The sequence below is a fragment of the Eucalyptus grandis genome, chromosome 6 (assembly GCF_016545825.1).
Source record: "Eucalyptus grandis isolate ANBG69807.140 chromosome 6, ASM1654582v1, whole genome shotgun sequence".
Lineage (NCBI taxonomy): Eukaryota > Viridiplantae > Streptophyta > Magnoliopsida > Myrtales > Myrtaceae > Eucalyptus > Eucalyptus grandis.
In genome coordinates this window covers 4,141,507-4,156,168 of record NC_052617.1, presented here as the reverse complement: position 1 = coordinate 4,156,168, position 14,662 = coordinate 4,141,507, and the positions used below count along the sequence as shown (strand labels likewise).

The window sequence follows — 14,662 nt, the reverse complement described above, 5'->3', positions numbered from 1 at the left end:
CGAATTAGAGAAAGGAGGTCATATGTTGAATCGTGTCCCCAACCATGGTATATGAACAGCATTCTGAATGCCGATAACATTCACTGGTTAATCAAGCATATAATAGACATTCCCTTCAGAAAGGCCCCGTGATGGCCCTCAAGTTCAAGAGATACATACTAGCCTTTTCTTTGCCAAATCGACTGAGCACATGAATATTGCTCGAGAAAGCGCAAAATGCACCAGTCGTACACAAAGAGGGCGCAGATTTTCCTGTATATACAGATACATTCGATTCTAAGTCAAGTGGACGACTCTTTCTTCCCAAATATCATCTTTTGCCAAAGAAACTACTGTAAACAGAGCCGAGTCCAACTCTACTTCAACCCAGAGGGTGAGATTAGGGTCCTTCGAGACGCAAGTAGTCATACATGAGCCCTTGGAAAGGGCTGTCACATCTAGGTTGAGTCAAGAATATGGTATTTTCCCCCTCGTTTAGCAGAGTCCCAGGTACATTCACATTGAAGAGCCAGTAGAGCCCTTGAATCCCGTGCCTGGCAATTGAGTTGTCCCTTCCTATAAGTCCGCTCGTAAAAAGAGGGCGTCTTGCCTTCGGATCATTAACTCGAACCTTCAAAAAGATTCACATTTGTTTCTCAGTGAATTTTCTAGTAATAGTGAAAGCAGACATACCTGTCCATACCTGCAATTCTGCTAGCGTAGCCGATGCAATTGCAATTCGCAGCTTGTGTGATTTGCTCCGCTCAACGTAGCTTAGATTGAACTTGATCTGCCATGTAGTTCCTTCATGAGAACCATCCTGTTTCCTCCTGATGAAAAGGCATGCCAATCTTTAACAAAATGATCTGGATGGACACCCTTAATTGGATTACCATGAGTCCAGGTTTAAGATGAAGAGACGCTTGTTGGAAAATGACAGAATCAATGAAATATGCAAGCACAAAGCAAGAACCTAGAGGGTTGTGTTGTTCTCAGCAGTTTTTAGCTTCTTAAATTAAAATCATTTCTAATGAAGACTGATGAGTCAGTCTCATTGATCTTGCTTTTCCATCGTCTTGCAACAATCTTAAAAACCAGGATGCTAGGCACCGATTAAGCACGTTTCTTCATTTTTGAGCCTCTTTTGGCCAATTAGCTTGACCGCACTATCTTTTTCTTCACTCGAGATGGATATAAGAGATGCAAAGACTGCTAAAAAGGATTGAAGTTCGGTGGAATAGCACCTGGGGACTTGAGCAAAAAACCAATCTTTAGTATGGTCACTAACACCAATTGTATAGACCAAATCCTTCTCGGGATACAATTCTCCATATCTGCTCCATAATCCATACTGCCTAAACCTGGCAACATTGTGAAATTGCTTAGGCCTATGGGCCATTGCGAAGTCCCACAGTTTTATAAACCATAAAACCCATCTTTTGCGAGAATCAAAATCATAAGAGATCCGAGAGCTGACCTATCAGGATGGTGCACATAAAGTCTGTTGATGTATGATGCATCGGGATCAGGAACATAAAATTCTGCAGCTGAGCGATCAGGAATACCTATTTCCCACAAAGTGGCCCCCTCTCTAGGAGGCTCATATACCAGATCACCCATATCATGGTCCAAGCCTGAATTAATAGCTTTCTATCATATAATTCTCATACTGAACACCCTAGCAAATAAATAACTGAACGCTGGTTCAAAACCTGATGAAATAGTGATGATATTGTCGTGCCGATAATCTCCAATGAAACCGGGGACCCATGCATACAGGTTATAGTCACCACTTCTTACGTTATTGATGGAGAAGTACCCGTCGTTATCAGCTTGCGTCCAAAATTGATAGCCCTGACAAGCATGGTAAGGTTACAATTCCATAAGGCTGCATCCATGCATGACCTTATGTCAAACAACTTTTAGGAGTCATCCAAGGATCTTTGGAAATATGCTGAAGTCATTTGGGAAATTATTATACTTGACAAACATTCAGGGTGAAAAATATGAGGCAAACAATGATTGGAAATAGAACATTTGCTGCTATAGCCTTGAAAACACTGCACTTCCACTTTTTCTCCATAGCCTTACTTATTCTGGCACAAGTAAAGTTCATTTCATCACTATAACTTAGACTTGTACACGCTTCAGTCTCCAAAATTTTATAGCATGCTGAGATGATAAAAACCTACATCATGAAGTTCATATAGCATGTCTAATATGAACTTCAAATAAAAATTCACTTGCCTGATCTTTGACAAAGTAATCAAAGTACAAGAGCTAATACATCATGAGGGATATGCTGTACAAAGATCATGAGACTGTTGACATTTCCAGCACGCTGTCTCTTCAGAATAGCACTATGTGAATTATCATGTAATCGTAGGGAAGATAGAATTTTATTAATGTATGATTTGATATTTCCCCCTTCTATGATATGACTAGAATGAATAGATCCACAACAATTTCCATGACTGTAAAATGTGTCCCTCATGTACATGTTGCTCGCTTTTCTATATATGTACTTTTCAGGGGAAAGTTAAGTAGTCTCATCATTTGATTCCTCTAGATTATACAAAGACTAAAGGATTCTATAAAACTCAATTAAAACATTGAAAGAATAATAAAGTTCTAAGGATGATTTTGATCACGCAAACTAACAAGAACTCTGACTCATGCTGAGGCTTTTGTCTGGACATGAGCAGGCTATCATACAGGAGATTTTAAAAGGCAATGCTGGATGCAGGTTCATTGTGAGCACAGAAGGTGATCTAATATGAAGAGTAAAGAAACTAGAAGCAAAAAGATAAACATCAACACGTCTGCCATTGACCAAAAAAGTTCATTGAGGTTACCTTGCATTCTCTTTGCCAGGATCCAGCATCTCCTGGTGGAGCCAACCCAACATAAGCTCTTTTTGCCGAAATGTAGTCATTGCTAACATACCTAAGTGTCAATGTTACAAATATCTCACTATAATGCTCATACTAGAGTTCATGCACTCAAGATATACAGATAACCATGTTCCACTATTTCAAATTAGTCCAAATCCATCATTGTGTTGTAATAAGTTAAATTACAGGATCCACCATAGCATCCCTAGATTAACAATTTCATCAAAAGAAGAACTTCCAAATTCATTACATAGATTAATAGATATTATGACGAAACAGCAATATGTGCCTTAGATCTGTACCTGTCCTGGACTAACAGCCTGCCCCTGACATTACCCCTTTGGTGTGATTTGGGGAAATCTTCAGAAGCTGGGAAATTGTAGGGCCACCTTTCAACTTCATTCATCATCTGATAGAATTGAGGATGCATTCATGTTACTTTATCTGATGAGAATTAACCACCCCGCTTAGTTTGAGAGTTTAAGGTATTTTTCTCATTTCCATACAAACCTGAATCTTAGCATCTTCCCACAGAAAGCGTGGATCATCTCTAGCTGATGCAGAATTAAGATAGATGAAAACAGGACCGAAAACTTTTTTCCATGGTTCACCAGGTCCAAACTTTGGCACCAGATCCTTTCCCGCATAATGGGCACTGAGAAAAATCTGGTGACACCATTCAATTGAGAGAGAGAGAGAGAGAGAGAGAGAGAATTGTCAAGGTGTATTTTCAGTCACATCTTGAAAAACTTTAGAACTATATCCTTTCTCTAAGGTATCACTTACAGCAAGAGTTGTTGGGCCAACGTGGGAAGTTAGGCTTTGTTTAAGCGGTCCACCAGATCGGAACTCATCGCTGGGAGTAATTTGCCAGAAACCGATAGCTGGATCACTGCTAATCCAACCATGGACTTGGATATCCTTGTTATTGCATGAGTACTGGTATTTGTCATCCACCTTCCACAGAAAAGTTCATAACTTGAATCCACTGACCGCATACAAAACTTCAGTATAGCACGGGAGTAACTCAATGCCAAAAGTGCGTCTACATGGCTTGGATAAGTACCTCTCCTCTAAGCTCTGGATCCACAGGATTAACAAGTAGGACAGCTTCAGGATATGCAAGAGTTTGGCATCTTCCCGGTAACCGGTCATCAGGTAGTGGCATTTTCCTTTGCCTATCATCTGCTATGGCCATGTAATGAAATCTGTTTAATTGGGGGTAAAAAACAGTTGCAGTTAAGTTTTTCCCGAATTCAAGAGTGCTAAAATTTAGAGCTCTGCCTCTACTTCATCATTTTCATCCAGAATGGTACATAAAGATCATTGTTCAGCAGAGCTAATCACGAATCTGATAGATCCATTTACTTGTCTTTTCTGAGCTTGAAAGTGATCCTTGTTTCGCCAATTTCAAAGGGAGGCCAATCTGCCAAATGGTCGTAAATGGCGTAAGAGTAAAAGCCTGAGGATCCACGAAGCATTATGAACCTATGAATGAAAAGCATCAAGCTGTTAATCTGCTTAACAATTGGATCAAGATAAGGTGAGTCTGGCTTGAGTACGAACCTTTTATCTATGTTTAAGGGAACATACTTTCCCTCAAGAGAGAAATCCCAGGTTCTCACAAATGAAAGTTCAACCTGCTCCTCGTTCTCCACTATTACATTGAAACATGTCCCTTTAATCCTGCCAGGTAAATAATTCGTGTTTCAAGTATAGGCATAGATTGATTAATTATTACCTTTTGAGAGACTTCTTCTGCCATAACAGTTTCCAACCAAATGTCAATTTCTCAAATGAGAGTTTTGGTATTCACAACGCAACTTTGTTGGAAAAACATATTAATGGACTTATGCTGTCAAGGGTCAATAATATACCATAAAACACCAAAAACAGAAAATCTGTCATATCTAGAAGTAGATTTTCAGATATTTCGTTCATGCAGAAATATCCATACACAATAAAAGGACGTGGATTAATGTCTGAACAGTGTTATTCCCATGAAAAGTATCATATGCATAACCATGTTGTTTAGCCAAGAAAATGACATTCTGCTTAGCTCTGAGAAAGGAGAAACGAAGGGATCAGAGAAAGAGAGCAGCAGGCATACACATCAAATATTCCCTTGCTTCCCGGCGCATTCCAAACCAGGTCCCAGTACCTGAAATGCCCAGTGGAAATACAAGAAAAGAAATAACCTAAATAAGAAAGAGAAAAGATGGACAAGCTTGTGATAGTTGCTGCATCAAACAGTAAAACAGAAAAGCATGGATTATCTCAGTATCGATGAAACTCAGAGAAACACAGCAGGACAATGCATCCTAATTCAGAAGCCAAATATCTGCATCGTACAACCTTTTTCCCCAAGCACTGTAAAACATGCCATGTCTCAAAATGCCAGGTCACGTGGACAATTTATTGTGTTGCATGCAATTCTGCATGTTAACTAAAAAAACCATTCCTTTTCCAAATGAATACAAATGAAGTAAGAAAGAAACGGAAGGGGTCAAATCACACTTACCCTCTGTTAGATTCTTGGTTACAGATTTCCAGTAAATTGTCAACACCATTATACCGTACTCCAATGACTATTCCATCTGGTTTCGATAATGTGACCTGCACTATGCCATTGTCCATGATCACCTGCGAAGCGAGTGAAGTAAATGTAAGAATGCGAAAATAAATCTTACACAACATATACCAGGTCATTGTTATCAAGCAGGATACCTTGTTTGATTTCCTAAATGATTTCTCCAACCACCCCCCCTCCCCAGCACAAAAAAAAAAAAAAAAAAAGCAACAAAAAAAGAAGAAAAAGGGGGAAAGCTGATACTCTCTTGAAAATTCATACTTGATTATGTCGGATGTGCAGATGAACTCCCGGAGTTGACATGGCTTCTTGTCCTGCAAAATTTCCATGAATATGTTGACCAGCATGAGATTCTCGATTATGTCCTGGAACTCCTGAAAATGTAACAACACTATGCACTAAATTTCCTGTCTTACCGATTAGAACAATATGCTGGGCAAGCCTAGTCAGTCCACGAAATCCTTACAATAATTCTCAAGTCCTTTTATATCTCCTCTTAAGTCCAAGTACAGGGTCTATATAGGCATCATTAGCCAACTCAAAGATTAAGAAAAATCTGAAAAACGTGCATATCACCGCGAACTTCCGTAGATTGTCAGTAATAAAGATCGAATTTTTAAACGTATGTAAGCACGAGACTGATCTTTTTCAATGTAGACAAACGGAATCATTGAGAAAGCATGACTATTGCTGTAATTTGCACGTAACTGGTACACGTTACACTAAAACCGAGCCTGTGACCCGTTTAGAGACCTAGCAATCTCTCTTGTGAAAGTGCAAAGCGTGCAAAAACTGCCCATGTCCTCGCTCGTCATCAACATCTTCAAACGCAGGACGAAATTAACAAACGACCCAGTTCAATATCCGACCGTAAGATTCCCACGAACTTCGACAGAACAGCTAGATCATTTCCTCAGGCTCCCAGATCACGGTAATTTGCAAAGAGGAGGAAGAGGACAACGTCCCACGTGGGGGGCAGTTAAGAGAGAGGAATTCACCTTGCAGCCTCTGAGGATCAGAGACTTGATCCTTCAACCTCGTGGAACTGCACAGACCCATCAGTCTCGATCGGGGTAGAGGAACGAATCAAGCGGCCAGTCAGACTCTCTCTTGAGTTCCCATCACTGATCATCACATGATAAATTGTCCAGCAAGTCGCTGTTGGCGAATTCATTCTTTGGGTGGGGTTGGTGGTGATGGTGTTAAAACGAGATGCGAAACAAAATTTGTCGGTTTGGTTTCCATTCTTATTTGGTTGGGCTTAAAGTTCATGGCTCCATGTCTCTCTACGTTGCAATTATATTTTAACAAAGAACATGTTAATTAGGAGCCACTCTTCCCACGTGGGAAGATGGAGACGAGGAGGTTTGAATCCCACGTTATTAGGAGAAGTAGGATAAGAATGATTAGTTTTAGGTGTGAGTTTCGACTTTCATACATTGCAAAAAGATAAGAATAAAACTTTAAAAGCGAGTTAAGAATTAAAATAAAATTGGCTAAAAAAATTAGGGTAGTAATTAAGTATAATTAATGTCAAAATATCCAATTCTCAAATTATTGCAGTGCGTTGAAATTTGTACTCATTTAACACTTTCACAAAGTCTATTTAAGAAATTTAATTCAGGAATATTTGTAATACTCAAATTTCTCCTAAAACTTAAAATTAATATGTATTTCCATAATTTATTCTTTTTATATCAATCGATTATTTAAGTCCAAAGTACTGTTTATCCCACTTTTATAATCGCTGAATCAAAATATATCAAAACAAAAATTAAAACTAGACAGCATTTACTTCTTATAAGGTGAACACCCAATTCACACATGATTAATAACTTCTCTATATATTCAATCAGCTAAATAATTATTCAGTTTCTTTTTGAAAAGATTATTTCTTTCTCTTCGTGCATGACCAATTAATAATCATGCAGGCGTATTGCGCATGCCTCAATGCAGTTCATTCAATATAAGCCAAAGCACATATCTCATTTTTAAAAATTCAGATTTGTTAATATTGCAATACAAGAAAGAAGTCATCTATCGATATTTCACCTAAAAGTGCGCTTGGCGACAGTGCAACAACCAACTCCATCTTCTCTCATTTTCTTTTGCTGAATTCTGAATAAATTATCACTTTCAGAATAGAAAAATGTCCATTTAAATATTTGCTTCCTAGAAAAGAGTTCTTATAGTGATAAAAAAGAAGAAGACAATATCTAGTATTTCATCGGCCATCCAATTAAAGTAATTAATTTTGTTCTCATATCATTTATCAGAATTACCTTGCATTAAATAATCCAAAGACAAGAAAGAACATAGTTAAAATTTCCTGATCTCACTTCAGCCATTTCCTTATATAATTACCCATTTTCTTCCTGTCACACATTCACCCAACTACACGTGTGCCTGACACTAGTTCTATCTATATCTAAGTAATTGGAGTGTAAAAGAAAAACGGGCGAAGTAGTTCTTTGAGTGAATTTTGCTTGCTTTTTCAGCTTTTGAAGAATAAGTGCAAGGTGAATAAATTGTTTTATGTACCACACAGTGCAACTGTTTTTCTTTTACTTTTGTACTTTTTAAAAGTAATGTATTCTTTCTTTTCTTTTTATTTCTGAGTGTCAAAATGGGTGGAAGTTTGAGAAATCTTTTATTTATTTCTCTCGACCTCACACTTTGCTCACTTTCTAATATTAGTTTTGCTAGCCTTTTTAACTTCATTTTTATACCAATGCAAAATTAGAAATAGCCATGAAAAGAATAAAATAGCTCATCATACTTGAAGAATATGATTAAGATAGTAAATAAGGTAAAACTGATAACGTGTGTAATGTCGTGTCCAAGTTTTCATTTCCTTCGATTCAATATAACTATAGCATTATACAGATTCTTTTTCTTTTTCCTTCTTATGTTAGAAAATTTTACCATAGACAATTCACAAAGCCTTTAACGTGCCAAGTATATTTAAACTCAAGTCCACTTATAAAAATGAATATTACAATATAGGACAACTGCAAACTAATAGTTTTTATTATCATGCTTAATGCAAAAGAAGATTTACTGTAGTGACAAGAAAATTTGCTGATAAAACCACAACAGAATTATCAAGAAATCAGGTTTACTACTGATGTCATAGCGATTTGTAGCTTTTCTTTTGACTGATAAAATCTATAACCTTCTTTTATCAAAAGTTTTGATAGTAGATGGAGTAAAAATCCACCTTGTAATCCAAAATTAAGGTAGAGCTGTAATCCATGAACATGAATTAGAGTTTCTGGATGAAGCTCGGCATACAATTAATGTAAGTCTGGCTAAACCACTGCTAAGAATACAACATGAGTACAGGGCAAAAAGTTCACAGCCACGTTGATCAAGGTAAGTTTGTGAGAAAACTAAGAAAAAGCCGCATCTATTGAGCGTCTCGTCACAGGCAATATGTACCTAATTATCGTTACAATAGTATGGTTTTCAGACGATCCCCAGCCTCTATAAATGAAGAACTTGATAGCCGTTTTACATCGATCGAATGCGTGTCAGGCACGGTCCAACTCAATGCACCTGATTGTTCTCCATCTTTTTCTGGTAGAATAGCGAACCCAATAGGACAGCGATACCCGTGATTGCGATGGTGAATAAGATGCGCCTTGGAGAGAACTCATTGGATCGCCCTCGTGGAGGATGCTCTCCTTGAGGTGGTCTGATGTTACTGAAAAAGATACACAAAATTTGTCATATTTGTCAGACATGAAATTTTTTATGGCATTTATCCTAAGGTCTGGAAAGTTGCATGAATTTAAGGCACAAAATGACACAGAGACCATTTATACACACACCAAGCGCTGGGGTCAATCACCATCACTGTAGTGGAGAATTTTATCAAAGTAGAAGAATCTTAAAAATCATAACAAATGATCAAGTGTAGTTCCACCCGCTGTTATTCCACATCAACTGCAGCTAATTCATGGTTTCCGAACTTTATTTTCCAGCTCAAATAAATAGGCATCCTTTTGGTTCACTTTGGTATTTTATCACCCAAGGCATGTATTTGTGAATCCTATTACTAAAACTGTCCAGTGTCGATGCTTTATCTACAAAATGAATCTTGAAAACATGAAAAATATGGATAATAGGATTTACATTCCTTGAATAATCCAATGCCAAAGTGAACCAAATGAGGCCTTGAATTTCATTTCTTTGCAACTAATGCATCTTAACCAGAATCACATCAATTTTCCCGCAAAATGCTAGAGCAGTAGACTTGTAGCCAATATTCTGGACGCCATTTTATTGCCATGTAGCCACCACATCAGTGCCTCACCAAAAGATTAATTGGTACTAATTAAAGTGCATCAATCACCCAAAATCGATGAAACTAGATTGATATAATAATCAGTGACCCGATCGCAAAATTCACTAAAATAAAGTGACAAATAGTGAAATTCTACCAATGATAAAATATGTAATCAGTGCATCAGAGAAAACTAACAGGAATACAACCATGCCAGCCAAAAGGAGAACAGAAGGTCTACTTAAGTCTTTATGAATAATGTCAAGAAAGTAAAGTATCTGAAAGCAAATCTATATGAACTCCTTCCATGCCCTTGCTTGATGAGTCAAGAGCAAAGCCGCAAGGAGAAACTAATGGGGCTGGGTCCGGGAAACATTGAAAGCAAGCATAATTACAAAACCCTGACTTCTAAAAACAGACAACAAGGAGAAGAAGGTACAGCTAATCAGCCTATTAAATTGAATTCACAAACCTTTCCAAGAGCCATAAAGAAGTGAAACAAAATAAGCAACAGAGATTACTATAATTGTGGACAAATTTGAAATTCAAAGCTTTAGCAGAGAAGAGGGGACTAAGATTCTGCTTGCTAAGTATCCAGAGATAAGATAAAGTTTTTCACCTGGAAGGTCCTGCACTATGATCTGGAACACCCTCACAGTGACGGTCGTGGTTGTATCTTTCTCGCAATCTAATGTATCTGTTGCAAAGATGACAAAGTTCTGTTCTGCTTCCACATACTTCCTACAATCATGAAGTAACATGGACATGACATACAGGATTGTTTGATAGCAGCCCTCAGTATTATTTCTTCAGAAACACAGAAAAACTACCTGATGCTCAGCCAAATCAATTGCGGGCAACGGAAACTCGCAGAATTCACAAGTGACGATCCTTTGTGGGCAGTTTTCTCCTGTATGAACAGCTAAAATATCGCGTTCCATCATCTCACTGCACAGCGAACAAGAAACCTGCTCCAGCACATGACCATGAAAAAGTTCAGGAAACATCAGAGCTAAGCTCAGAAACCTCAAGCATAAAAATTGGTCTGCTTTTTCAATCTATTTTGTAAAGAATATTTTCTGTTTTACTGAGGATTAATAGTACACCAAACTGCCAAATGTAACCTTAAATAGATATTGATGCAGTAAGTTATTCTACCATCTAAACCCATAGAATCAATTTAGATCATGAAATTAGTTGAAGGTACGGAAGAAGTGTTAAAATGGCATCTACAAAGTTGCTGGCAAAATCCTGGTTCACTTTTATTGACAAACAATACAATTAAACAAGGAATTATCAAGCAATGAACCCAATAAATAATTATTTTTGGTCTAGAAAGTTAAAGCCCCTTCAAGGATTAAAATAGATATCATTCGTAGTAACAGGGTTCTGTTACTGTTAGGATATAAAATGTTTGAGCAATCAGGTCAGGTCAGGAGTGCAACATATACATAACAACTTAACAATTACCAGAGTGGTCCCTCCCCTTTCTTCTTCTCAGAGTAGCAGAAAAATAGATTTGTCCCAAAAAGAAGAAAAGGCAAGAGGACATCCAGATCAAGGAATGCTTAGCATGACCACAAAAAAATTGACTTGATTGCAAACATGTCATACATATCTGACACATATCGTTCAGGAAAAATAAAGTCATGGCTAACATTGTGGCCCAGTCTGACCATTGTAAGCAAGGTACATCAGCTGGTAGTCACGGCTCAAGTCAAGCTATTATTAATTATCCAAGTTACAAAGGCCATTTCCCTCAAGTCAGTTTATAAGCATATCACAATAGCATCATGCTCTGTCGGCAAACATAAGAATAACAGGTAGAAGACAGCAATGCTCAAACTACATCCTGACACTGCATCCCTAAAACCTTGAAAATTCCAATTCAGCAACATCCCCCACACAAAAAAGCATGAATATAAAAAACAAATAGTCTAATCATGGATTAATATCCAGCACAATAGAGACCAACCATGCTCTGAAGGTGCACAAAGATGGAACTTCAAACTTATCCATTTACAGTATAGATAAAAGAAAAAGGGCATGCCAAATGGAACTGTTCCAATCAAGAATTTACATACCGGAGCATGGGTGTTCAAGAAATGTTCCTCAGCGTGTCTCTTAGGGACCATGTCCCCACAAACTTTACATTTTTCAAGATTCCGAGAGCAATGGGCATAGTGTAAATCGATGTTCGAGGATGGGATAGATCTTTCGCTGCATGGAAAGTGGCGCACAGGTCAGCTAACCTCAAGTGTTAAACCAGAAAAATAGAGCATGTCATGCTGGGTCAAGCCATAAGAATCACAGAGCATGAGTGAATTCTATGGGAAATGAACCATTAGCCATTGTAGACAGGTAGGCATAAAAAATGGTAAGGCCTCAAGCCCTGTAAAACCGAAGCAAGCCTCCACCGTAAAACATATAGAAAACGGCCCCAGTTCAAGAAGATTTAACAACATTTGCAGCATACATGTTCAGCAAAACACTAGCTGTTCCATGGTGTTCATATAGTTTCAATTATAAAAATGGTGACGACAACTATATCATCACTTCATCAATTGGTAGCTGATCCACTAACATAATTGAAAAATACTTAATATCTCAGTTGGCTTTCCTAGCCCTAATGTGCTAGGCATTGATAACATAACCTGCACATATTCCGACAATGCAAAACCACGTGACTCAAATAACACACCTTAAACTAGGTAACTACTACAGTTCTGAAAATTTTGACATAGAGGATCAGGGCGAACCAGGGCAGTGCTAGAGGGAATGACCCTAGAGTAATTTCCAGAATTTATTCTGTGTGTTCAAATTAGACTTTACCCTCCCCTAAGCATCAAAGAAACACACACATGCTGTTTAGCAACAAGGCCTTATACTTGGAATCAGCTTAGCACTGGACATCATGGAACGATAATTCATATAAATACACGACGTGCATTTTCGCCTATCCTACCACCACCATTTTTTAAAGTCGACGTGTCAACCATGAACACACCGGAGCACAGAAAATTAAACACCACTGCACCGTCTAGGATTAATTTGCGGCTACTCAATTGAGACATAATCACAATACGAGAACTAGTTCAGCAATTCAGAGCTAATACCATCATCCCATACATCACCGACAGCAAGATCAAAACACCAAAACCCTCCGCAAATTTCTAATTGTCACCACAAACATCTAAATTTAGCTCACCCAGTCAAATTACACCATCATAAAGCTGATGAAAGATCATAGAACCACTTAAAAACGCTGAGCAAAACTAAATTCGACCCAAATAAAACAATCAATCCGGACCCATGAATCGAAATCCACCGGTCAACCTTCCAGATTAAACAGACAACTGAGCCGTAGACAGAGAAAACGATACCAGTGGCTGCATATCCTGGTGGTGTCATCAGCTACGACTGCCATGGCGACACGGGAGAATCCGACCAATCCGCCCGCTGATGCACATGGAAAAAGGGACTCGTAAAAAACGAAACTTTAATCGAGAAATCACGAAATGCAGCCGAAAAATAGAAAATTCGGGGCGATCGAACGATCCCCGATCAATCCAGCCCCGACCCAACAAGGAATTCGACCCGAAACGACAAGGGGGACAACAGGCAACCTTCGATCTTCGGAGAATACGTTTGGCTCCGGAGATGCCGTATCTTAAATTCTGCGAAAGAGAGAGAGAGCGAGAGGGAGGGAGAAGAGAGAGAGAGAAGAGAGAGAAATTGATGATGATCGCCCTTTTGTTCACCAAACGAGAGAGCTCGATGCCGGCTCCCGGCTCCACGCGCCTTCCTGGGAGACGCGCCACGCTCTCCTCCCTCCGTCAAAACTCAACTACTGCTGAGCAGTAAACGGAGGTGTATGTCATATACATGACTTTCGCATAGGGATATCCTAATCTAAAAAATGTTAGGCATGTCAATCTTGTTTTTCAATAGATTTCTTTTTTTTTTACAAATTAAAAGGTAATTTTATCTAGTCAAGAAGTTAAAATTTTGATTTCATTTATATAAGAGGCGAAAAATCGACTTCATTAGAACATAGAGCCTGCCCAACATGCTTAAGAAACTAATTTGATCTAATAGAAAAATGTGGCCTGCTTGAGATGCTTGGGAAACTAATTCGATATTGCCAACTTGACCGGTATATAATAAAAACCAAATCCAAGGAAATTGAATTCTTTATGAATTCGATTTGTTCGACTTGTATGTTCGTAATTGAAATTGCCCGGAAAACAAATTGATATTGACATGATTCCAGGAGAAAGCGAACACATATTGATTTTTCTTTTTTCTTAGTTCATTATATTTCTTTAAGAAACAACCTTGAAATGTTATAAAACTCCGAATTGTTCAATTTTGCTCGTTTTTTTTATTTGTAATCATGAATAGATTATTATTTTTCAGTGGCAACTAAAGTAAGGATGCGCATTTTAAAGCTCAAATCTGTTATTGTTAAAATGTATGAAATGTTTCTAAATTACTTGGGCTCTTCAAAAGTAGTAGGAAACAAGTTATTTATTTATTAATTAATTTCATTGCTTAATTTATCATGAATGGCGTTTGCCAATGAAAAAATAGTATTGTCAAAAACTCATTCAAGCGTGTTTAGGTGAAACTTCAAACCCTATGTTTTCAATATCTAATTTCAACTCATTTAATGTTTTATACTCTAAGCATGTCAAATTTAGAAGGGATAATTAATAATCATTGATAGCCCAACTTTATACCCATATGACATATTTTTACCTCAAACTTTTATTTGTGACACCAAAAACGTGTATGATCCATTAACTCAAACTTATACTAGACCCGTTAAAATGTGGGTCGGGTTTGGATCGAGTCATAAATGGTCCGACTCAAATCGACCCGTTTAACCTGTTTATGACCCATTTATGA

At 37.9% G+C, this 14,662-nt stretch overlaps 2 protein-coding genes across 2 annotated transcripts; both read right to left on the bottom strand.

The window, feature by feature from the left end:
- Positions 1-87: 87 nt before the first annotated feature.
- On the bottom strand, positions 88-6,703 carry LOC104448043 (probable rhamnogalacturonate lyase B). The gene is made up of 16 exons (XM_010061815.3): positions 6,462-6,703; positions 5,725-5,837; positions 5,395-5,516; positions 4,984-5,034; positions 4,440-4,559; positions 4,242-4,361; positions 3,940-4,081; positions 3,660-3,830; positions 3,384-3,539; positions 3,176-3,282; positions 2,835-2,925; positions 1,692-1,833; positions 1,457-1,613; positions 1,224-1,340; positions 683-809; positions 88-610 (listed from the first exon to the last, which is right to left on the bottom strand). The coding sequence occupies exons 1-16, from the start codon at positions 6,520-6,522 to the stop codon at positions 380-382; spliced, it is 2,028 nt and encodes a 675-aa protein (XP_010060117.2). The 5' UTR covers positions 6,523-6,703; the 3' UTR covers positions 88-379.
- A 2,000-nt stretch (positions 6,704-8,703) lies between these two features.
- Positions 8,704-13,533, bottom strand: LOC104448044 (TRAF-type zinc finger domain-containing protein 1). Its single transcript, XM_010061818.3, has 6 exons — positions 13,378-13,533; positions 13,135-13,210; positions 11,836-11,971; positions 10,582-10,719; positions 10,371-10,492; positions 8,704-9,169 (listed from the first exon to the last, which is right to left on the bottom strand). The coding sequence occupies exons 2-6, from the start codon at positions 13,176-13,178 to the stop codon at positions 9,013-9,015; spliced, it is 597 nt and encodes a 198-aa protein (XP_010060120.1). The 5' UTR covers positions 13,179-13,210; positions 13,378-13,533; the 3' UTR covers positions 8,704-9,012.
- Between the last annotated feature and the right edge of the window lie 1,129 nt (positions 13,534-14,662).

Bases quoted from the DNA above. Each gene is read 5' to 3' on its own strand.
- LOC104448043 (XM_010061815.3), bottom strand. From the start codon at position 6,522: ATGGGTCTGTGCAGTTCCACGAGGTTGAAGGATCAAGTCTCTGATCCT. The intron at 2,926-3,175 runs GTACAGATCTAA...ATTGACACTTAG, and splicing joins AGGCTGTTAGTCCAGGACAG to GTATGTTAGCAATGACTACA. The intron at 611-682 runs GTATGGACAGGT...ATCTTTTTGAAG, and splicing joins CTACGCTAGCAGAATTGCAG to GTTCGAGTTAATGATCCGAA.
- LOC104448044 (XM_010061818.3), bottom strand. From the start codon at position 13,178: ATGGCAGTCGTAGCTGATGACACCACCAGGATATGCAGCCACTG. The intron at 11,972-13,134 runs GTATCGTTTTCT...CTTTCCATGCAG, and splicing joins ACCAGGATATGCAGCCACTG to CGAAAGATCTATCCCATCCT. The intron at 10,720-11,835 runs GTATGTAAATTC...GTGCTGGAGCAG, and splicing joins TCTTGAACACCCATGCTCCG to GTTTCTTGTTCGCTGTGCAG.